A 25,146-nucleotide genomic window follows, 5' to 3' on the forward strand; every position below is an offset into this window, starting at 1 on the left:
AGGGAGTCAATGGACATTTGGCTGTTAGAACCTCTACAGCTTCAGTATATTCATAAACTGAAGCCAGGGGAAGTTGCCACTGTTCATGATAACATTTTCTGGGAGGGTAGAGGACAAGGAATTATCCTGACAGGACACCTACTTTTTCAAGCTAATGACAGCTGTGTGTATGTTAAAACCACCACACTGCAAGATATACATTTTAATCTAATTACCACTGCAGGCAATCACATTGTTTATTGGCCCGCAGACAGAATTTTGCAAGTAGCCCTAAGTTTCCAGATACCCTCTAATTGGACCAGCTTAGTATCTGATTGATTTCAAAATTTGCTTTCATTGTTACCAGAGGTTCAAAGAATCTCTGAAATATAAGGGCAAATTCACATGCTTCAAAATATGTATCAAGCTGAAAAGAATGGGAATGCCTTTCATACAGCTTAGAGAGCGTCTACTTTGTGTACTAAGTATGATGTATTGTGCTTTGTAACCAAAACTGTACAACAACCTCATCATCTTATTGCTATGGGAATGTTATTGCTTACGTTGTCGTTAGTTAGTTTAGGTTTATGTTATTGTTGTTGTAAAAGACATCATAAGAGTAATACCTTTCATGTCCATGCTAATCATGCATTGTCATTACATCCAGTGAAAACCCCTAAGGTTGAAATATCTCATGTAGAATCAGAAATCCATGACTTAATGCAAAGAGATTTGAAAATATCTGTTGTACTAGAAGTACAAAAGGGGGGGGTGGAAGAAGGGAAAGAATTGACAAGGATTTGTGGGGGATCTTAATGCATGTCAGTCTGTTAGCAAGAGTTAGGCCAGCTGTAACCCTAATGACGTGAGACTTGTAGAAGCGAGGATAGTGCGAGGCGAGTAGGAAAGAACTGTGGGAGAAGTTATCACGACCTTGCACTGATAATCAAATATTTAGACTGGCACCCAGAAGTGAGGAAAATAAGCTAGCAGGATGGCCTGTGTATAAACAAAATGCAGCTGTTGCTCATTATTGTCTGTATTATTGCTTGTTATTGTCTGTAACAAAGGTATAAATGCTGCTGTAATTGTTTACCTGTTGAAAGACCTGTCCGGGACTGGGGCAACCCTGTGTCCTAGGGCACTCCCTCCCTCTATTGCAATTGCTGGAGAAAGAATGAAGTATTTGATTTTGCTGCACCCAAACAAAAAAGCAAGTACTGAGTTTTTCTCCGACACCCTGTACCGCAGGCCTGTCTCGTGGCAGGGATATGAGTTCCCTGGAGGTGAAGGGACTCAATGGAGGAGGAGACTCTGAATCCAGTAAGGTGAAGACATCTTGGGGTGCAGCCATAGATCCAGATCTCCCCAATGTAAGGAGCACTCTCTCCTTTCTAGTCACCAGTACCAGCACCGAAGTCTCTAATGGCAAGGGAGGGTCCTGCATTTTGTGAGGTGCCATAGATGGTGGCAATGACGGGTCATGGTCTGGAACCAGTGGATCCCACTGTTTATGGGTCTTCTTCTCATGCCTGTGGGACTTAGGGTGTGCTATATCCCCTTGAGCCAAGCTGGTAAAGGGAATGTTCAGTTTCTTTGAGGTGGATTTGGAGGAAGACGTACTCCTGTGCCTATGGGAGTGCTTCCTAATCTCCCAACTAGGCTATGCCATGTGATCTGTGGGGTAGTTCTGCTGACACCAGAGTTGGACATAGTAGCAGAAGGAGGCACATGTCTTGCTGATTCAGGCTGATTCCCTCCCTGGGTCCGATTGTGGTCTCATGGCCATCTTCATGAGATACTTCAGTAGATGAAGTACTTAACCTTCTTGTGTACAGCTGGGGAAAGACTGACAAATCCTGCACCTAGCCATGATGAGAGCAGCTCCCAAGCAGTAGAAACAGTGTTTGTGGTCTCTTGTTTTCATAGAATATCAGGGTTGGAAGGGACCTCAGGAGGTCATCTAGTCCAACTCCCTCCTCAAAACAGGACCAATCCCCAGGCAGATTTTTTGCTCCAGATCTCTAAATGGCCCCCTTGAGGATTGAACTCACAAGCCTGGGTTTAGCAGGCCAATGCTCAAACCACTGAGCTATCCCTCCCCACCCTTTTTTTTAAAAAAGTCTTGCTTTGTAGGTCATCTTTAAATATCTAAACTCAGAGGTAGTTTTTCTTGTCGTCATTGACTGAGAAGGATTGCAGGCAGGCGGCACAGATTTGAAGCCCAGAGTTCTGGGCATAGTCCAGTACCCAAATGGGATATGTGGAGGGGGGACGGGGAAAATTCCCAAACTCTAACAGTTTAGAATAGAGTTAAAACTAGGAAAAAATAAAACTATAAAAACTACAACTAAAAACTGGTAAAACAATGTACAATGAATAATATTAGAGCTGTGTCATCGACAAGGACATTAAAAGTTCTGACCTGGACCATGCGGCAGTGAGAAGGAACTGGAGACAGTTGGTCTCCCCTGCCCTTCATTGCCTCAGACAGAAGCATGAGGTGAGTCAGGGCCCATGTGTAGAACAACAGACACCACTTCCAAATTCTCTGACACCAGGCACATGGGGTACATGTGTAACCCACAGTGGAACACAATAGGGACGATCACTCCAAGAAGTCGTCAGGCTTCCAAGCTCATGCTTGTCATGATTGCCTCTAGAGCCTTTTTGTTTTCAAATTGGCATTATGTTAGCTATCCTCTAGTCCTCTGGTCCAGAGGCTGATTTAAATGATAGGTTACATACCCCAGTTAGTAGTTCTGCAATTTTATATTTGAGTCCCTTCAGACCTCTTGGGTGAATACTATCTAGTACTAATAACTTATTAATGTTTAATTGACCAAACTGTTACAAAACCTCCTCTACTGACACCTTAATCTGGGATAGTTCCTCAGATTTGGCACCTAAAAAGAATGCCTCAGGTGTGGAAATCTCCCTCATATCCTCAGCAGTGAAGACCAATGCAAATAATTCATTTAGCTTCTCTTCAATTGCCTCGTCTTCCATGAGTACTTCCATTAGTGCTTCCTTTAGCACCTTGATCATCCCATAGATACACTGACTGTTGGGCAGGCTTCCTGCTTCTGATGTACGTAAAAACAATTTTGCTGTTAGTTTTTGTGTCTTTAGATAGTTAATCTTCAAATTCTTTCATGAGTTGGCTAATTATAATTTTACATTTGACTTGTGTTCCTTTTTATTTTCCTCACTAGGATTTTACTTCCAGTTTCTAAAAGATGCTTTTTTGCCTTTAACTGCCTCTTTTCTTCTGCTGTTTAGCCATGATGGCATTTTTTTTTTTTTTTGGTTCTTGTGCTGTTTTTTTAATTTGGGGTATACATTTAGGTTGAGCCTTTATTAAGGTGTTTTTAAGTAGCTTCCATGCAGTTTGCAGGCATTTCACCCTTGTGACTGTTCCTTTTAATTTCCATTTAACTAACATCCTCATTTTTGTTTATTGTCCTTTTTTGAAGTTAAATTCTTCTGTGATAGGTTTCTTTGGTATTTTCCCCCCATAAGGATGTTAAATGTAATTACATTATAGTTGCTATTACCAGCAGTTCAGCTATATTCACCTCTTGGACAAAATCCTGTGCCCTGCTTAGGACTAAATCAAGAATTGCCTCTCCATGTGTGGGTTCCAGGGCTAGCTGCTCCCAGAAGCAGTCATTAATGGTGTCTAGAAATTTTAGCCTTTCTAATCTCCTTGAATATTTTACAATCACAACCACCATCAGGTCAGGTGGTCAGTAGCATATTCGTACTGCTATAGTCTTATTATTCAAACAGTGAAATTCTATCTATAGAGATTCTATGGTACTGTTTGAGTCATTTAAGATTTTTTTTTTTTACTTTATTTGACTCTAAGCTTTCTTTCACCTATAGTGCCACTGCACGACCAGAGTGACCTACTCTATCATTCCTACATGTTTTGTACCCTGGTATTACTCTGTCCCATTGATTTTTCTCATTTTATCAAGTTTCTAAGATGCCTGTTATATCAATATCCTCACTTAATGCCAGACGTTCAAGTTCACTCATCTTGGTATTTATACTTCTAGCATGTGTATAGAAGCCCTGTACATCTCGTCAGTATTCAGGTGCTTCCTTCATCTCTTGTATTTCTTTGACATTTGACTGTTCCTCACTAGCTCTCACCTGAACTTTACCAACTTCCTTCCTATCCTCTTTGCTAGGATATAGAGTGTGACATTCTGTACCTTGGAGGAGCATCCTGTAACCCCCATATTCCTCATCTGTATATAATTATGATATTGCATATAAAACAGGAGACAGGTTATGATCTGCTGAAAGTCACTGTTCTATTGAAATATGTATATCATTAATGCATATGAAGTTATGAGAATTGTGTTGTACGGTTGTCACTAAAATATGCTGTGGTTTTGGGAGGTGACCAGATACTAGCTCTCCAGAGACAATGACAAGGGAGGTAACCAAAACCTGGGTAGGTGCTGAACAGAAATCAACAGCCATTGTCCAGCAAGGGAGCTTCAGTGCAATGACTCAGCGGCATAAGGCCACACTAGGGGAATTGCTCAGTCTTGCAATGCCCACCAGACATGCCTGGTCTTGTGTTCTCCAAGCACATGAGACTCAGGGTATAAAACAGAACACCCGGGCCCCATGCTTGGCCTTTTCTCCTGCCCCCACCTATGCTGCAAGCAACAAAGACACTCAGGAGATTGAAGACTCCAACAGAGGAGATTGGCCCAGGTTTAAGGGACAAACCTGTATATTAAGGACTGAAATATCCAGTAGGGTGAGAACAACTGCTTAGTCTAGATGTTGCCCAGTCTAATAGGGTTGAGAGTTTAGACTGAGTGCTTATATTTTAGTTTAGTTTAGTTTGGTAACTAACTCTGACTTTTTGCCTATACTAAAAATCTATCATTTATAGTCAATACGTTTGTTTAACTGTTTATCTTTACCAGTGAGTTTGCCTAAAGTGTTTGGTAAGGGTGCTTGCTCAGGTTTACAAAGGCTGGTGTATATCCATTTTCCATTGATGAAGTGGTGAACCAATTAATAAATTTGCACTGCTCATCTTGGGCAGTGCAAGGTGGTATATTCCTGAGGTACAAGGCTGGGAGCTGGGGGGATTTGTCTGGTGCTTCTCTCTGTGTGATTCATGAGTGGCTCCGGACGCATTCATGAAATCTACCTGGGTGTGGGGCTCCACACGCTGTTGTGCTGAGTGATAGCGCCTGGAGGGGTTTGCTGCTTGTCACTAGCAAAGCTTGTGAGAGACAACCCACGCTGGAGAGTTAAGGGGGCACAGTGGTCCCAAAGTCACAGGCTGCCTCCAGGGATCCCATCATGTAGAGTTCCCCTTTTAATAAACTCATTCCCAAGGAATGGCACCACCTGAGCCGTGTGCTCCTCCGCACTTGTTGGGTTTCCTCACTCTTAGTTCAAAAAGTCCCCTACAACCTTTTTAATTTTACATGCCAGCAATCTGGTTCTGTTTTGGGTTAGGCAGAGCCTATCCTTCCTGTAAAAGTTCCTCCTTTCCCCAAGGATTCCCCAGTTCCTAATAAACCTAAATCCCTCTTCTCAACACCATCATCTCATCCATGTATTTCTGCAGTTCTGCCTGTCAAACTGGCCCTGTGTGTGGAACTGGAAGCATTGAGAGAATGCTCCCATGGAGGTCCTGAATTTAAATCTCTTACCTAGCAGACTAATATTATCCTCTAGGACTGCTCTCCTGCCTTTCCCTATGTCACTGGTTATGTACCATGACCACTGGTGTCTCCCCAGTACTGCACATAAGTCTGTCCAGATGTCTCATGAGATCCCCAACCTTCACATCTGGGAGACAATTCACCCTGCGATTCTCCTAGTCATCGCAAACCGAGCTATCTATTTTTCTAACAACTGAATCCCCCATTATGATTACCTGGCTCTTCCTAGTAACTGGGGTTCCCTCCCACAGAGGGCTGTCCTCAGTGTGAGAAGATACCATGACAACATCAGGAAGGAGGGTCCCAACTATGAGATTGTTTCCCTCTGCCTCAACCTGATATTCTTCTTCCCTAAGACTTTCATTCTCCTCAACAGCACAGAGGCTGCCAGACTGGGGGTGGGACCAGCTCTGCTGTGTTCTGGGAAGTTTTCTCTGTGTCTCTCTTAGCTCCTCCAGTTCAGCCATTCTGAGGCCACTCTTGAGCCTGTAGTGCGTCTCTGAGAGCCAGGAGCTCCTTGCACTAAGCGCACACATACGCCTCCTGCCCGCAAGGCAGGTAATTGTACATGCTGCAGTCAGTGCCATAAACTGGATAACCCCACTCTGCTGCTGGACTTCTGCCTGCATTATTTTTACTTTTGCAGTGTTCACTGAATGAATCACTAGCCGTGAACTTGCTGCCCTGCTCCAGGAATTAGTGACTCATCGCCTGCATGGCCTTGTGTTTGTAACGACTATCAGCCCCAGTGAAGGACACTAAGTGACCTCTGGAGACGGGCTTCGTTAACAAGCCCTAGAGCAAGGACAGCATGGGCACTGTCTGGGCCAGTATTCTGTAACACTGCCTGCCAGAGTACATCAGCCTTTCCTGGAGGGGCCACCAGTGGGCTGAGAGGGACGTTCACACTGCATGGCTACTGGCTCTCCCCACTGACTCCGCCAACAACGGCCCACAATGCCAGCGGGCCAGGTGGTGTTTGTGCTGGGGACACAGAGAGCTGGGCCATCTATATGAATGTTGGTGAATGATAACAGTGGAGCATGGATTCTCCTTGTGCTCTGCCTGCTGCTGCCCTTGGCCTTCCAGGCCATTGCCCTTGGCACCTGAAGACAGCACTAGGCTATGAACAATCCATCCATCAGCTGCTTCAAAGCAGCTTCCTCCAAGGAGGAACAATTAGTAAATCCTCTTAATTAGACAACAAGTCCATATCTGCCCAGGGATGCTGGGACAATTCCTGGACTTCCTTCCTTCCACTATCAGCCTCCCAAACACACTTGCAGTTCCAACATGTCCCACTGGCCAGGTGTGTCCCCAGCACAGACAACCCCAGTGCAAGAGACCTACCGCAGCCTGCCTCATCAGAGCCATCGGAGCAGTCGGCTCGGCCGTCACACTCAGGATTCTCTTTCCACACACATTGGCTATTCTGACAAGCAAATACATTTCCATGGCAACTGCCTGCAGGAACAAAAAAGTGGTGGTTAACCTGGCCCCTCCAGACTCAACAGTCTTCCAGAGACCCCCACCAGAGAGAGGACTGCAGATCCAGAGCCTCCCCCTGCAAGGCCCCATCCCCTGGTGCAGGACTCATTCTAAGCTTGTTCTGCAGAGAACAAAGTCTGGAGCTGGTGACTGAGGTTGGGCGCATCCCCAAATGGATGATGAAAAAGTCCATGACTGGACCCTCATGGAGAATGGAGAGAAAGTGTCTCTGGGCAAACTGGCTTCCCAGTCCTTCCCCTTTGCTAATGGTAACTACATAAAATGTCCATCCTCCAGCCTCCTTCCCTGCAACCACAGGAGACATTGCACCAACATGAGCAGGTGTGAACCCCACTGGGGCTGAAAGGAGCAGCTGTTATACCAGGGCTGCCCTTGGCCCTCTGTTGTGACTGCAGGTGCATTTTGGTAGCTGAACCAGGGCTGGGTCTGTGCCAAGGCTCTGGAGCCACCCCATCTTCTGGGAAAATTCAGACTTCAGACCCAGATCCGGACTGGCACATCACAGCCAGATCCACCTCTGTAACTGGACCTGAGGCCTGGGCTCCTCTGGCTCAGAAACCAGAGATAAGGAAAGGCACCGTTGTACTATGCATGAATATGAATTATTGTTGGGCCAAACCATGTTACAAACTCAGAACAAAGCTACAGTATCGATGGTCTTCAAAGCTCCAATTTCCAGAGCAGAAGGGGACAGGGAGATGGCTCTTCTAGTCCTGACTATATGAATGGCTGGATCCTCCTGGGTGATCCAGCTGGAATGGGCTAACCCTGGGAGGGTTCTGCTCCTTGGGAGGATGCAGGGCTCTGGGTATGAGCAGGCAAGGCACTGATCCAGGGAGAACTCATACCTGATTTCAATCCGATTCCATACAGAGATGCCCCGCTTGGCCCTGTAACACAATGGAGAGATGGAGAAGAGGAGAGGATGCAGTAATTCTAGGGTCACAAGTCCAAGTATCTACCAGAGTGGGGTTGGCTACTGACACAAGATGCTGGGATTAGTATTGAGATGCCCATCCTTTCAGCTCTCACAAGTGTAGCAGCCACCATCCTGGCCACCTGGGCCCTCTAGCTCTGAATGCCTGAGCCTCCAAGGCTTGAGCTAAAGAACCAGGCTCTGCAGCTGGCAGCTGTGACAGACTTCTGTCCTCTCTGGATCAGACAAAGGGGGCTCACAACACATATTGACCAGTGGGCCACCAGCTCACCAGGGCAGCGTAGAGGAACTCTGACATCTTAGGATGAGTCCACTGACTCTCCATGGCTATTTCTCCAGTCAGTGACAGCCAAGAACTAACACCTCTCAGCCCCGAGCCTGGTGAGAGGGGCTTCCAGCTCTGATAATAGCTGGAGATGGCCTCACTGAGCACAGCATGCCCCATGCTATCCTCTTCAGACACGCCTAGGCCTGGGTGGAGACAAGCAGGGGAGCAGTGAAAATACTGAAATGAAATCTTTGCTAGAAATCCTCCCAGGAGGCTGGAGGTCACCTGCAGCCAACCCCCAGCTGGGAGACATGCTCTCCCCCGTGTAACAGAATGTAAACTATATTATCCTGTTTGGCCACTAGCTGGTACTATGTGTAACAGGCTTTACTTGAACTCACAACAGGCATTGTTGACAATATATTAAAGGATCAAACAACTCTGGTGTATCTCTCTATTATGAAAGCTCTGTAGCCAGTCCTGGTACAGAAGCCTGACCAGCTAGTAGCAGCCCAGCAACCTGTCATGTACAAGGAGTACATGTCATGGTGTCAGAAGTAAACTAGTGCCAGAGGACAATAGAAACAGAAGGAAAACAGCAACAAAAGTTGCAGATGGAAGGAAAAAAAGCAATAACGTTTGCAGGATCTCATCAACATGTCACTCTTCAATGCCCCAGAGAACTTCAGATTTGAAACACCTTCAGAATGGAGAGACCGGAAGCAGTATTTTGCAAGATTTCTCATTGCTACTAAACTCCACCAGGAAACTGGTGATATTTAGGTATCTTCTTTAATTTATACTATGGGGAAGCGGGCAGAATGTATGTTTAAATCTTTTACCTTTACTGAAGACAGTCACAAGGATGACTGTAAAAGGGTTCTGGCTTTGTTGCAGATGCATAAAATATGTTTGATGCTGTGACGTTATTGATATTATCTGGGACCATATAGAACATGGGTTGCAACCAAGGTTCTGTAGTGGCACCAAATTTTATGTAAAGGGTGTCATATAAGGTGTCTAAGACCAGGTTATGGGTTGCTGGTTATGATTATGGTGTCTATATGTATGTATCATTTTGTAGTTAAAGTTATGAGTATTGGCTCTATACTGTCTGTATTTCAAATTTGTGCTGTGTTTCTGGGAAACATCCCAGAGGAGTTGGTGTTAGTTCTGCCTAGCCTGCTTGATGGCCCATTAAGGACCATCAGCTACACAATTGACCCATTGAGAGAAGGCAAATACGCCTTGTAACTCAGCAAGGTATGCAGGGACTTGCCCATGTGACTCCAAACTCCATTTTGCTGTAATTTTCCACAGTAAGAACAAAGAAGTGTTCTTAGATGTGGAAAAGCCTATAAAAGGCTGATGCCTCATCTCCATCTTGTCTTCAATCCTGCTTCTTACCTCTGGAGGGACTTTGCTACAAACTGAAACTCTGAACAAAGGACTGAATGACCCATCTCAGTGGGGGATGTACTCCAGAGACTTGATTTTAACCTGCAGTTTACTCCATCACTGCCACAAGCCTGAACTAAGAACTTTGCCAATACATTGAAGTGGGTATTCACCCATGAAAGCTCATGCTCCGATACATCTGTTAGTTTATAAGGTGCCACAGGACTCTTTGCTGCTTTTGCAGATCCAGACTAACACAGCTACCCCTCTGATATTTGCCATTACTGTATGTAATTGATTCCATTTAACCAATTCTAGCTCTCACCTCTACCTTTTTCCTTTTATGAATAAACCTTTAGATTTTAGATTCTAAAGGATTGGCAACAGTGTGGTTTGTGGGTAAGATCTGATGTGTATATTGACCTGGGTCTGGGTCTCGGTCCTTTTGGGATCGAGAGAACCTTTTTCTTTTACTGGGGTGTTGGTTTTCATAACCGTTCATCCTCAGGACGAGGGGCACTGGTGGTGATACTGGGAGACTGGAGTGTCTAAGGAAATCGCTTGTGTGACTTGTGGTTAGCCAGTGGGGTGAAACCAAAGTCCTCTTTGTCTGGCTGGTTTGGTTTGCCTTAGAGGTGGAAAAAACCCAGCCTTGGGCTGTAAATGCCCTGTTTAAGCAATTGGTCCTGAATTGGCACCTCAGTTGGGTCACAGATGCATACTTTAGACCTCAGAGAAACATGGTTTCTGAAACAGCATGTTTTTAGCAGAAAAATCAAGAACTAGGGGGAAATGTTGAGTGTTTTATAAGAACTCTGCATGCATTGGCTGAAAACTGTGATTTTGGGACTGTACAACAAGGAAATATCAGACAGGCTGTTTATTGGGTTAACAGACAAAAGCTTCTCACAGCAACTACAATTAAAGACAGACTTAAATCTGAGAGAGCTGTACAGACAGCCAAGAAAATCCTACAGCAGCAAGATCCATTCTTGGCTGTTCTGAATTACAGATCAACACCAATAGCAGCTACTGGATACAGTCCAGCACAACTCCTGTTGGGGAGACAACTCAGAGCTACTGTTCCAACTTTGGACAAGAATCTATCTTCAAAGTGGTCAGACATAAAGAGAGTAGCCAAATCAGGTAAAAAGGCTGAACACTTTTACTTTTACCACAGATGTCACTCATTTAGGGAGCTGCTTGTCTAGAACCTAGTGACTGTGTTCCTGTCAAATTGGATGGAGAAAAAGAGTGGGCAATTTCAGCTGTCATAAAGAAAAAGAATTCAGCGTCCAGATCATGTGATTGAGACAGACAGTGGAGAGTTCAAAACAGAAAACAGAGAGTTCCTCAGAAAGAACAATCAATCAGGAGAGGTAACTCTACAGATGGAAGATGCAGAACAAGAAGATGACTCAAAGATTCCAGACTGACCACAGCCAGTCATCACAACTAAATGGTTCTGCTTTCAGGATGTGTAACTAGAAAACCAGTACAATTCAGAGACACTTAACAGACAATCCACACTGCATTTCAAAGACAGTGTGATCATGTAAATATTGTAAATGGTAGGAATGTAGAACTTAAAGGGGGAGGAGTGATAGACCGTTAAACTGTATTATACTGTTCAGCCACAAGATGGTGCCATGTGTTAGATACCTTAAGCTCACAACCGCCATTGTTTGCCGTACATTAAAGGATCTCAGAGCGAACGTATCTCTGGTGTATCTTGATATAATGGAAGCTCTGTAGTCAGTCCATATCAAGCCTGCTAGTAGCAGCCCTGCAACCTATTGTGTACAAGGGGTACATAACACCTTGCTAGCATAGGCGGCGAGTTATATGGGCCCATGGTACTCATGACCCATCAATACTTAGAAATGTGGGCCTGATTCCACCAATTTTTGTGCTTATTGTGCTTTGGGGGGGGCCCTGTGCTTCAGGGGGACATGGGGTCCAGGGCAGCCTGAGGGGTTGCAAGGGAAAGTCATCACCAGAGCCATGGGCACCAGGTTTGTATAATTTTTGGTGGGGCCCAGAATGTCGATACAGACCGGGGCAACCTCCCCGGGTCCCATGCTTTGGGGGGCCCTGCACTTCAGAGGGACACAGGTCCAGGGTGGCCTAGGGAGTTAGCAGGGGGCATGGTGCTGGCAGCAGCGAGTGACTCAGCCCCAGCCCACTCTGCTCCACTCCACCTCACTGGCTCCTGGTGTCACAAGGGGTAGAAGCCAGAAAGAGGTGGGATGGGGACATGGGGGAAGGGGTGAAATGAGGGCGGGGAGGGAGTGGAGCAGGGCGGGCTGGGGCCGGGTCGCCTGCTGCCAGGGCAGGCTCCAAATTTTTTGCCGCCTCAAGCAAATAAAAATTTCCAGCACCCCTCGGCCTCGCCCCAACTCCGCCCCTTCCCCACCCCATTCCAATCCCTTCCCCAAATCCCTAGTCTGCCTCCTCCCCCAGGTGTGCCGCATTTCCCCTCCTATCCCAGGCTTTCCTGGGAGGGAGTGGGGAGAAGCAGAGCAGTGACATGCTTGGGGGAGGAGGCGGAGGTGTGCTGGGGGGGGAGTGATTCCTTTGCCCCCGCCAGGGATACTTCCTGCGGCCCTCCCCGCGCCACTCAGTGCTGCAGCTCACCTCCGCTCTGCCTGCTCCCCTGAACACACCACCACCGCTGTGCTTCTCCCCCTCCCTCCCAGGCTTGCCGCAAAAAAGCTGATTTGTGTGGCTAGCCTGGGAGGGAGGGGGGAGAAGTGGAGCGGCAGTGCACTTGGGAGCAGGCAGCAGTGAAGTGGAGATGCGCTGGGGAGGGAGTGGTGCCTCAGCCCCCCCCTTAGGTTACTTCCTTTGGCCCTTCCCGCGCCCCCTACCGCCGCAGCTCACCTCCGCTTAGGGCCAGCTCCCGGCTTTTTGCTCCCCAAGCAAAAAAAAAAATGGAGCTGGAGTACCGCCCCTTGGAAAGTGCCACCCCAAGCACATGCTTGGAGTGCTGGTGCCTAGAGCAAGCCCTGCCTGCTGCTGCTGGTTCCAGGCCACCCGCTAACCCCTCCGGGCTGCCCTGGACCCCACATCCCCATAAAGCACAGTGCCCCACAAAGCGTGGGGCCTGGGGCGGTTGCCCTGATCCATCCTATGGACGTACTGGGCACCACCCAAACCTGGCGCCCATGCTTGCTAGTCAATCCATTGGAGCGAACCAGAGCTAGCATCTCCCAGGGAGATTGAATTGGGCTTTAAAACCCAAACAGAGATAAAGCTAAAGCCTTGAGATGATTGGTCTAATCCAGAAAATTGTTTGTGGCTTTGCTAAGTGCAGTCCTTGCCTGTTATCAGCCAGTGCTCAGGTTACTTCTCTCTGGCGATAGGCCCAGCCTGAGGAGGGAACCTTTTGTGCTTCTTGGCAGGGACAGGAGATGCTTACCTGTGAGAGAGGCCGAGGCGATGGTCCCATAGGTGGCCAGCGGGATGCCCTGCTCCCTCAGTGCTGCAGCCAACCCATGTCTGAGGGCCTCTTCCTCCACGCTGGAGCTTAAAGGCAAGGAAGCCTGAGGGCTGAAGTGCAGCCGGAAATGGACAATCACACTGGAGTTCCCATTCCTGCTGGAGGAAAAGACTCACTGAACACAATTCCCAGGACAGTGCAAGGATGAGCTGTGACCTCCCTCCACGCGTCCCTGGCCCCAAACCACAGTGCTCCTGGGGGAGCCTGTGGGTAGATGCCAACCTATTTGCTCAGTAATAAAACGTCAGGGTTTCCACACTGCTTCTGGTCTGGAGGGTTCAGAATGGGCCTGTCGCTTGCTTTAAAAAGGTTAATGAAAAATATCGATAATTACATTTTTTTTTATCAAAAATGTTATTGAAAATGTAATCTACAAAATGAACCACATTTTGTTTTACCAAAAAATTGTTTTTGTCAAAAAAATCATGACAACCATTTTAATCACATTTTTATAAGGATTAAAAATACTCAACATTTTTTGAAAATGTTTGAAAAAAAATCCCAGAGCTAGCAAAAGGCCACTTTTTGACAAAAAAAATTAATAAATCTTCCCCCCCAAAAAAGATAGTGACCAGAAGTCAATCCAGCCGGACTCATGGAGCCGCAGTACTCCATGACTGGCTGTAGGGGTCACAGAGCAGCACACACTCACCTGTACGCCAGGACAGCGCAGCCTACACAGCTCCCTTCCAGCGGAGAGCCTTGGAAGCTGGTCAGAAACTATAAGGCAAAGAAGAGTGAGGCCAGCAATCACTGGCTCCGATTTTCTTTAAGTAAAACGCCCTGGGGAGAAGAAACCAGGGCTGGAGAACCTTGGGGAGCTGTGTCTGAGAAGTGAGTCTGAGTTCCTGAGCCCACCGCCCCCAACGCCCTGGGCAATTTAACCTCCTTGCCATCTAGCTCCAGAGAGCTGTTTTCACAAAGCTGTTTTTCCAGTTGAAAGCCAGCCTGTACACAAGAAGTAGAACCACCCAGAGGTGCCACCCGAAATTTTTCCCTTGGTACGCACTGTCAGTCCCTTTAGAGAGATCCCCACTGCAGCTGCTGGCCCCAGTGTCTCGCTTGCCTTCCAGCATGGCCCAAATATGGGCAGTGTCCCTCCCCATCCCTGAGAAGGGACACAAGCTGCTGGAAGCAAAGTGAAGCTGGGTAGGCCCTAGGGGGGAGCCCTGGTGCAGGAGGCAGCTCCATGGTAGCAGCAAGGAGGAGCAGCACTGACCACCCCACTGCCCGGTGTGCTCGCTCAGGTTTGGCCCCGCAGCCCCTCCATCGACAAACCTAGCAGCACTGTGACCACTTGCGCATGGGGCTTGCAATGCTATTCAATCTATTTTGATTGAATAGCATTGCAAGCCCCACTGCCCCTCCATCGTGATGAGCCAAAGCTGAGTGGGTAGGGGATGGGATAGCTCAGTGGTTTGAGCATTGGCTGCTAAACGCAGGGTTGTGAGTTCAGTTCTTGAGGGGGCCATTTAGGGACTTGGGGCAAAAGTCTGTCTGGGGGCTTGGTCCTGATTTGAGCAAGGGGTTGGACTCTAGATAATCTCCTGAGGTCCCTTCCAACCCTGATATTCTATGAGTAACATGCTGTGGGTACCACTGGAACCACCATCTCAGCTGGCTTTTAGCCAAGTGTCCTTAGCTTTGAGTAGGCATGTTCCACTCCTCCATCTGTTCCCATCCTCAGTCTCTGTTTGCTTTTCCCTGTGCCATTTTCCTTCAATCTGTGCAGTTATGCAGGATGCCACAAGCATGGCAGCATCACCTTCCCCATTCCTCCAACAGAATCAACCACTTCCCCTTTCTGCTGCCTCCACCGCCTCTTCTTTGCAGAGCAGCAACCCAAGAATGTTCCAGGTGGGTCAGGACATCCAAACCCACAATATCAGGAGGTCGGTCCCTGCCAGCCCTTTCCCACCTGCCAGGAATGTTGCAGATGATTGCTGAGCAGGTTCCTTGCTCACCTGAGTCTGTACTGTGTCACTTCTGCAGCCTAGTACATTTCCCAGAGCATGAGACCCCTGTGATTTCCAAAAGTGTCTCTGAAGTACGGACTCCTCTACCATCACCACTCGTTGGGTCACCTCTGACAGATACTAATGGCAGGGGGCTCTCTGGGACCCCTGGCCAATGTCAGAGGAACACCCCCCTCCTTGCACCATTTTTCTTTTATTTCTAATATTCCCATGACCCCATGTCATGGCCACTGCATCCTTTGAGCTGAGGAAATCAGGATGAGGCTGACAGTGGAGCTCCAGGTGTCTCTTTAAACCACAAGAGGAGCCAGTGCCGTGTAATGAGAGACTCCCATCCTCTCTCTCTAGGGGCTGCTTCCTGCTGAGTTGGAGCCACAGCCGTGCAATGCACAGGCAGCTGGGACTTTCACTGAAAGTTCTGGTTACCCATGGAAGAATCCAACTCACCAGCTTTTCCAGAGTGGGAGTCAATGTCCTGGAGTAGTCCGAGTTCTCCCTTTGTAAACTGCTGTCATATGCAATTCCTCTCAGTTCCACGGTGTGCTCAAAGGTGAGCTCTTGTGCAGAGCAATAAGCTGCAGACAGAGGTCAAGAGTTCCACAAGGGAGACAAGTAAAGGAGACTTGGAAGCTGACAACATCTAGGGGTCTGGGCCAGCTTCTAAGCTTTGGAAATCACCCATTTTAAAAACAAGATTATCCGTCTCCCCTCTTCCTTGTGCCTCTTTGATTTTGTGCTCTTCCTACAGCACACATCTCCCCTGATTTTCCATTAGCATCTTGGAGGCTCCATGCAGACAGGAAGAGCAAAATGCCAGAGGTGGGATTCCCCATGTGGATATAAGACAAGAATTTTGCCCTGACTCTTTATCTAAGTTGAATGTCAAAAGTCTGAAGTCGTATTAGCGCTGGGGGCGCTCTCAGCGTTCAAGGCAGCAAAGGGCCTAGAAACAATATAGTTTAGTTCATTGAAAAACATTAGTGATACTCTTGCTAATCCCAGCTCTAGTCACGTGACAGGGTCTCAGCCATCTGGACTGTGCTTAGCAGTTGGAATAAACATATTGCTATTGGGATAAGCATAGAGTAGAAAAAGAAACCAAGAAGTAGCCATTAAGATTTTATTTTCATCCTCCTAGAGCTGCTTTTCATTTCCTGCAGGGGCAGGAAATATTCAGTGGTGTGTGGAGCCCTGCAACAATCTCACACTTATAGTCTCAGTGTCACAGCTGGTCCCAATATAGCAAACCATCCCGCAGCTGCAGCACTTTGCTGGGTGATCAAGCCTTCCTGAATGCGAGAGCATTGCAGTGAGTTCATCCACAACTCTGGGCTTGGGAATTAGCACCAAAAGGCCATGCAGAGGATGTGGCTTTGTGGCAGCATTTGAATGCAGAGGTGAGCCTGGAGGGGTCAGCTGGCAAAGAAGCAGAGGGAGGGAACCCCAGGAGCAAGGGACAGCATCTAGAAGAGGATGTGTAAAGGGCAGAGGGAGAGGCCCCCCCCTAGATGACAGGAGAAGGAATAGGAGGAAAAGAGTGGGGCAGAGTCAGGGTGACATTGAGCAGGACCTTGGAGGTAGAGATGAGAGACTGAAAGGATACATAAAGTGAGAGGCGACTATACTCCCTCACAGAGGGGAGGGGAAGGGCATCACTGTTTGGTGTCATCATCAGAAGACTTCCTCTATCTTCCTCCTCTTTCTTCTACCTCTCCTTGTCCCCCTGTGATGGCAGCCATTCTTGGACAGAGAGGACTGAGTGGGAGCTCATCAGTGCCTTGCTTTGCTGTTGAGAAAATCTCCCATCCAGATCTCATGAGTTCAGTGAAGGTCTGGAAAAGCATCTAACTCCTGGCTGAGTATCTGAGCTGAACCCAAATGTCCTGTCTTTTGAGGTTCACCTGCCATAGGAGAACAGGCCTGGGACACTGGCACTGATTGCCCAGCCTGTTATTCACAGACAGTTTTTCCTTTGTAGCTTATAAACAGTAAGAGCAGATCCAACTGCAAACTTACCCATTAGAATGCCCAGGGAAAGGAGAACAAAGCCACCCACGAGTACAGTTGCGATGGTTACCTTACAGCAGGTGCTGGGTGCCGCCAATCTCACCCTCTCTATGTCTACTGCTGGCTTTAGAGCTAGGTCCGTTTGTTCCATGCTTTCAAAACAACTCTACAGGTGACCTAGGTGTTTGAAAAGAAGGAGTGGGCATGTTGGGACAACATGTAAGATCTCAGATACGTTCATGTCAAGATGCCCAACTTGGGTGTTATCAGTCAGGAAGAGCATCACACATGAGGTCTCAGTACTCATCACTTCTCCAGAACATGTGTCATGTTATGAGCCAAGGGCTCTTTTACTAGATCAGGGTTACAGGGTCTGAGACATCAGTCACTCTGGTCACCTCACTGGCCAGGCACCAGTGGCCAGTACCCTCGTTTCCCCATGATGTTGCAGTGATTAGAGAGCTAGGATGGGAAACCCCTTGACACAACAAAACCCAGCTTGGATTTTCTCCCCAAACTCAAACATGTGGGTAACTCCTTTGATCCATCATGTGATATTGGTATGTGCTCTGTGCTTTGGGTTCCAGTATGGATGGCAAGTGAATTGCTTGATACTGCAGCCATAAGGAGGCAATATTTCCAGATTGGCTGGAAAGCTAATGGCAGCCTGTGCTGTGGAGGTTTCTAGACCAGATTTCTGCAGACCCAAGAAGTTTGGATAGTTCAGCTCAGAAACCACCTGTTTGGGTTCTTCATTGAACTAACTCCCCAAGGCTTTGGAGGTTCACTGCTTGCTATAAGGAACCCCTCGTTTTTTCTGCTGTGGCCTTGCAGGTTCCATTTCATTGTTACGTTCATGTTTTGCTCAGATCATTCCCTGAGTCCCTCTTCTTACACTAGTTCAAGCATAGTTCTGCTATGAAAAGTCACTTTGCAAAAGTGTCATCAGTGGTAGAGCTCAGCAAATCCTGGGCTCTGAGGGTCAAACTGGGCTCTTTCTGGCTCATTCATCATCTGCAAAGAGACTCTGCAATCAGACAACTTTGCTAACTGCCCCGTTGGTGCTGCCCAGGCAGTAACGGACTCCAGCTTGTTCTTTCTTAGCTGGGATGACCCTGCAGAGCTAATAGGAATCCAAAAGGTGTACAGAGTTTGTCTATTCTAAGCTAAGGGCCAGCCTTACACAGTTCCTCTTCACGCACACAGCCTATTTTTCTCGTCTGCACATGATCTCCAAGCCTGTGAGGGCAGCTGCTGCACCACTGACTATCCTCAGCAGTGTGAGATGTGCCATTAGCATAGCAGTACACAGGGATGGGTACCCTGCTTATGTCCAAGAGCCACACTGGCATAAGGCTAGTTAGCCATGGTTGTCAGCTCATCTCCAAGCAGGTTCTGAGCTCTCTCACTTTAGCAAAGACAAAGGACCTGGGTTGTTCTGTCTCTGTCTGTCTCTTTTTTAAACTTGTGTTTATTGAAGTAGCTTAGAGAACTGTGTCTTTATCTCCTTTCAACGTGACTAACTGGATGCCTTTCTGACTTTGATGTTGTTCTAAAAGATCTGTTCTACTTCAGCCATAAATTACTGGGCTCCATACAGGAACATAAGAACGGCCATACTGGGTCAGACCAATGGTTCATCTAGGATCATGTTTTCTGACAGCGGCCAGTGCCAGATGCTTCAGAGGGAATGAACTGGACAAGGCAATTATTGCATGATCCATTCCCCGTCATCCAGTCCCAGCTTTTGGCAGTCAGAGGCTAGGACACCGAGAGCACAAGGCTGCGTCCCTGAGCATTCTGACTAATAGTCATTGATGGACCTATCCTCCATGAACTTATCTAATTATTTTTTGAACACTGTTATAGTTTTGGCCTTCACAACATCCTCTGGCAATGAGTTCCACAGGTTGACTGTGTGTTGTATGAAAAAATACATTATGTTTGTTTTAAACCTGCTGCCTATTAATTTCATTGGGTGACCCCTGGTTCTTGTGTTATGAGAAGGAGTAAATAACACTTCCTTATTCACTTTCTCCACACCCATTCATGATTGTATAGACCTCTAGCATATCCCCCTTTAGTCATCTCTTTTCTAAACTGAACAGTCCCAGTATTTTTAATCTCTCCTCACAGGGAAGCTGTTCCATACCCCTAACCATTTCTGTGGGCCTTCTCTGGACCTTTTCCAATTCTAATATCTTTTTTGAGATGGGGCGACCAGAACTGCATGCAGTATTCAAGGTATGGGTGTACCATGGATTTATATAGTGGGATTATATATTTTTTCTTATTATCCATCCCTTTCCTAATGGTCTCTAACATTCTGTTCACTTTTTTGATGGCCACTGCACACTGAGTGGATGTTTTCAGAGAAGATCCAAGATCTCTTTCTTGAGTAGAGACAGCTAATTTAAATCCCATAATTTTGTATGTATAGCTGGGATTTTGTTTTCCAGTGTGCATCACTTTGCATTTATCAACATTGAATTTCATCTCTTCATCCCATTTAAATGGTCCTGAGCTATATTCTAAAGCACAAGCCCTTGAGGAGGCTGGATCAGTCTTTCAGGTCATGTTCTTACTTCTGCTGAGTTTCCATGTGGAGGCGGCTCATCCTAACAGAGTATGTGCAGGTCCCAGATCCTCTCTCTGTTGTGTTGGGAAATACCGAAGATGAACCTGATACCTCCGGAGATATCTTCTTGGAGTTTCCACTAGGTGGGATCTGGGTGTTTCTGCCAAGTTCTGAACAGTTCTAAAAGTCTGGGAGCTCTTGATCCACACTTTGTTCCTTGTTCTCAGTCCAGGCCCTGCTTTTGTTCTGTGCCAAACATGGAAGCTTTGTTGCTGCCAAATGTTTATTTCAGCATCCGAGTCTCAAAATTCCTTCAGGTCGGGCCACTTCGGTGTAAGCTGTATTGGTGCCGTAGGTGAAGGCGTCCTTAGTTTTTGTTCTATCAGAAGATAGTCACAACGCAAGCGGTGCTGACCAACAAGCCAGGGGTGCTTTATATGGGTCCACTGATTTTTGCAGAAGTCTTTTTAAAGTCTGCACTGCTGTCTCCACCTCTCTGTTGCTCTGGGAGTAATATGGACTGTAAAATCAAAGTCCTGTGCAAATGCTAGGAATTCTTCAGAGATAAACTGAGGCCTATTATCAGTTATGAGAACTTTAGTATTTGCAAGACATGGAATTTCTGACTTCAGTTTCTGGATGACCTGTGCCAATGAAGTTTGTGTAAGTACAGCCAAGTCAATATATTTGGAGAAGTAACCGATACGGTATGTGTGTCCTTTCTGGAAAAATCAAATCGGATGCACCTCCTGCCAAGTTCTGTTAGGTAGTTTTGTAGAGAGTAACGGTTCCAGTGATTGGTTTTTTATCTTGTTGCATACCTAGCAGCCCTCTACTAAGGTCCGAATTTGCCTACTCAGACTGGCCACCATATGTTGTACTCATGCCCTGCACTTGTTTATGCCTTGGTGCCCATCACTGAATCGGAGAACATCTCTTTCTGAAGTACTGCAGAGATAAGAATTAGCCGTCATTTCAGAAGCAGGACATCAGCCATGTGGAGGTCATTTCGGTCCTGCCAATATGTAGGAGGTCTGTTGGAAGTTGACTCCTTTGACCCTGCCCTCTTTGGCAGAGTTGAGTCGGGTTCTGGCAAGTCTCATCCTTTAGCTGGCTCTCTCTAATTTGCTGAAGTCACTTGGCAGATACTGGAATAGCTACCAGAACAAGCTCAGTGTGACCTGACATCTTTCTTTAAGGCTTTTCTTTGTCCATTGGTGGCTGATCAGCTGGGCCTATAGATAGTCTGCTGCTTTCCCTAGTATGTATTGAATGTTGAAAAAAAGTTACATCAGTCAGTCAAAATCTCTGAATCCTAGGTGGACGGTCATCCAGCGGTTTTGAACACAAGAATGCCAGTCAGGGCTTGTGGTCTGTTTCTGTGTCAAAATTCAAACAAATATGCACTGAGCTGTTCACAGACCGAAGTGACTGCCAGTGCTTCCTTTTCCACTTGCACATGCTGCTGCTCAGTTTCTGTAAGTCTTCTTGATATGAATGCAAAAGGTCTCTGGTCTCCTTCTGACTGTTTTTGTATGAGCACTCTCCTAAACTGCATGAAGATGCATTGTTGGATGGTTTACCAAATAGTGTGCCAAAACAGGTGGAGATGTCAGTAGTTCTTTTATTTTATTAAATGAGTTTTGTTGTGGGCTATGCCAGATCCAAATATTGTGACCATTAAGATCTCTAAAGGGTTTGTTAGATGAGCTAAATTTGATAAGAGTTTCTCAAAATGATTTGCCGTGCTCAGGAATCTTGTTATAGCAGAAACTTGTTGGGGTTCAGGTAAGGCGAGGAATGCCTTCAGTTTTTCTGAATCCATCTGAATTTCCTGTTTGCTAATTATATGTCCTACAAATTTTATTCACTGATTTCCAAATTCACATTTCTCATTGAGAGTGAGGCCAGCTTGTTGGAAGCATCTCAAAACTGCATGTAGTCACCCACCCTGTTCATTTTTATCTCTGCTGTATACCAACACATCAGTAGCATTGCAAAGGATGCCAGGCAAGCCTGGCACAATTTGAGTGATTCTCTTTTGGAAATGTTTCGGTGCTGAAGATATGCCAAATGGAAGATGATTGAAACAGTACCTTCCAAATGGGGCGATTAATGTAGTTAATGGTACAGATTCTTTAGCAAGGGTGATTTGCCAAAAGCCTGCTGTAGCATCTAATTTTAAGAAGGGGATATGGATGCCGCATGGGGCTGCGAGAGTGAAGGGAGTCACTGATGGCACTAGAGTTACTTTGAACTCCCCGTCAGCTTTCCTAGCCCTGTGATCCATCTCTCATACAGTTTCCTTTTTGCCATTAGCCATTCCAGTTTCTCCGTTAGGTGTGGTCCTCGTATTGCTAGCAACACTAGTAGGGGAGTTGTCAGTCTGTACTTACATATATTATTTTTGAATATCTTTCCATCCTTTCTCCAGTTTCCCAAGGAACTGGCAACAAACATCCAATGTATTGGTATTAGCCCCATGAAGAATCTTATTTGGTCTTTGCAGATCCCCATTTTAGGATCAGTTATAATCTTTTTTTGGAATTGCAGTGATTGCTGCCCCAGCATCAATTTTAAATTTAAAGCTTTGTCCATTTAGGTTCATGCTTGTGTACCAAGGTCTTTTCTGGTATATTGAGGATAAGTTGCTAGAATTGTGGGCCCATTGTCATATGATGATAAGATTCCCTTTTGGCTTGTTTACACTACTCTGGGTGACTTGCATGCTATTGCAAAATGTCCCATATTTTGGGGCTGCCCTTTCATAAATGTGGCACTTTTATAGATAATATTCTGTCTGCCTAAGAGGAGTGCAGTCCACGCTAAACTGTTTGCAGATGACACTAAACTGGGAGGAGTGGTAGATATGCTGGAGGGTAGGGGTAGGATACAGAGGGACCTAGACAAATTAGAGGATTGGGCGAAAAGAAACCTGATGAGGTTCAACAAGGACAAGTACAGAGTCCTGCACTTAGGACAGAAGAATCCCATGCACTGCTACAGACTAGGGACCGAATGACTAGGCAACAGTTTTGCAGAAAAGGACCTAGGAGTTACCGTGGACGAGAAGCTGGATATGAGTGAACAGAGTACCCTTGTTGCCAAGAAGGCTAACGGCATTTTGGGCTGTATAAGTAGGGGTATTGCCAGCAGATCGAGGGACGTGATCATTCCTCTCTATTCCACATTGGTGAGGCCTCATCTGGAGTACTGTGTCCAGTTTTGGGCCCCATACTACAAGAAGGATGTGGACAAATTGGAAAGAGTCCAGCGGAGGGCAACAAAAATGATTAGGGGGCTGGAGCACATGAGTTCTGAGGAGCGGCTGAGGGAACTGGGATTGTTTAGTCTGCAAAAGAGAAGAATGAGGAGGGATTTGATAGCTGCTTTCAACTACTTGAAGGAGGGTTTCAAAGAGGATGGATCTAGACTGTTCTCAGTGGTAGCAGATGACAGAACAAGTAGTAACGGTCTCAAGTTGCAGTGGGGGAGGTTTTGGTTGGATATTAGGAAAAAAACTTTTTCACTAGGAGGATGGTGAAGCATGGAAAGGGTTCCCTAGGGAGGTGGTGGAATCTCCTTCCTTAGGAGTTTTTAAGGTTAGGCTTGGCAAAGCCCTGGCTGCGATGATTTAGTTGGGAATTGGTCCTGCTTTGAGCAGGGGGTTGGACTAAATGACTTCCTGAGGTCCCTTCCAACCCTGATTCAGCTCACATTTTGAAACAGAAGGGCTATAGATTTAATTAAACCTAACTAGGGAGGTATTGACAGAGTGCCAGCAGCTCCTTCAATTAAAATCATGGCCGATAAAGTTTGCAGATGGCACAAATTAGTGGAGTGGTAAAGAATGACAAGGATAGGTCAGTTCTACAGAATGATCTGGATCCCTTGGCAGACTAAACTTATTTGAACCCTGTGTACAAGAAAGGACATGCAGAGTGGAAGTCAGGAGACAGTATTACTTCTGGCCATCACTGGATACTGTGTCCGGTTCAAGTGTCTGCACTTCAGAAAGGATGTTAAGAAATGAGAGAGGGTCTGAGCAGAGAATGATTACAGTAAGAAACTTACACTCAATATATTTAGTTTATCAAGGAGAACTGTGAAGAGGTGACTTGATCGTGGCTACTACACATACTGTGATGAACTCAGGCCAGAAGGATATAAGAGGGTAATCCTTTTGAGTACCGGGACGTGCCCACTGCTGAAAGCCCCTCCTCCAGCCTAGGGAGGGGCTACAAAACCCGGAACCCAACTGAGTTCAGGGGACAAAAAAGGCAACAACAGGAACAGGCGTGGGTGTCAAAGGGCCAAAACTAAGGAACCGGAAGGGGACACCGAGCAGAGAACCCTGGACAGCGCCCACTGCTCCTTGAAGACATCGAGAGAGCCGGTGGACGCTGCCCAGAGGAACTCTGCCCAGATACGTGAACGGATGAAAGAACGAAAAATGGCCCCACAGTCACAGGCCCCCCCATCTGCCAACCTCCCCTCCCTGGTTTTACGAATGGCCACCTTGGCCATAGCTAGGAGGAGGTTGACGAGGTGGTCCCACGACTTTGTGAGGCCTCAGATTGGGTGTGCATAGAGAAATAAATGTGGGGAAAAGTGCAGTCAGAACCCCAATAAGAGGTGCTGGAGAAGCTGGAAAAGGGGCTGCAGCCTGGCGCACTGAAAGTATGCGTGTGCCAGGGTCTCCCTCATGCCACAAAAGGGACAGGCGTCAGGGACAGTAGTAAACCGCGCCAAGTACATGCCCGTGCTCACAGCTCCATGCAGGAGCAGCCAGCTGATATCCCCGGCGGGCCGCGGGACTAAGGTGGAATAGAAATTGGCCCACCAGGGTTCCCTACCCGCACCTGCTAGTAGAAGGTCCCGCCACTTGGTGTCTGAGCGGGACACGAGAGTGCAGTAATGAAGCGTGTGCAGCATGAGCGTGTACAGATGGTCCCTTGGTGCGGTTTGAAAATGAACCGGCTGCATGTCATGCAGCTGACTAAAGGTGTGCGGGGAGGAAGGCCGGGAAGGCTTACAGGGCAGGGGACCGATGGAAAGGTCCGGAGGGCCCAGAGTGAGGGGCGGGCGGAGCTCACCCTCTTGCAGGACCCGCTCGAGGAAGAACCGAGCCGTGGGAGGTAGGGCTGCCTCCACCTCTGGGAGTACGTGCTGGGAGGTCGTAAGGGTGGAGATCCCCATGCGCCAACCGAGTGCCTGGGGATCCACCCAACTCCCCAGGTCATAGTCCAGGAGGTCTCTGATCTTGGTGACTCCCACCAGGACC

At 47.0% G+C, this 25,146-nt stretch overlaps 1 protein-coding gene across 1 annotated transcript in view; it reads right to left on the bottom strand.

The window, feature by feature from the left end:
* TMPRSS9 (transmembrane serine protease 9) overlaps positions 1-17,435 on the bottom strand; it is a 50,678-nt gene extending 33,243 nt beyond the window's left edge. The window contains exons 1-5 of the mRNA XM_075071353.1: positions 17,294-17,435; positions 15,725-15,852; positions 13,954-14,021; positions 13,149-13,396; positions 7,038-7,151 (exon numbers count right to left, since the gene is read on the bottom strand). Coding sequence (XP_074927454.1) covers positions 7,038-7,151; positions 13,149-13,396; positions 13,954-14,021; positions 15,725-15,852; positions 17,294-17,435 — 700 coding nt within the window. The remainder of the gene's footprint in view (positions 1-7,037; positions 7,152-13,148; positions 13,397-13,953; positions 14,022-15,724; positions 15,853-17,293) is intronic.
* Positions 17,436-25,146: the final 7,711 nt, after the last annotated feature.

The sequence above is a fragment of the Chelonoidis abingdonii genome, chromosome 11 (assembly GCF_003597395.2).
Source record: "Chelonoidis abingdonii isolate Lonesome George chromosome 11, CheloAbing_2.0, whole genome shotgun sequence".
NCBI classification, from domain to species: Eukaryota; Metazoa; Chordata; order Testudines; family Testudinidae; genus Chelonoidis; species Chelonoidis abingdonii.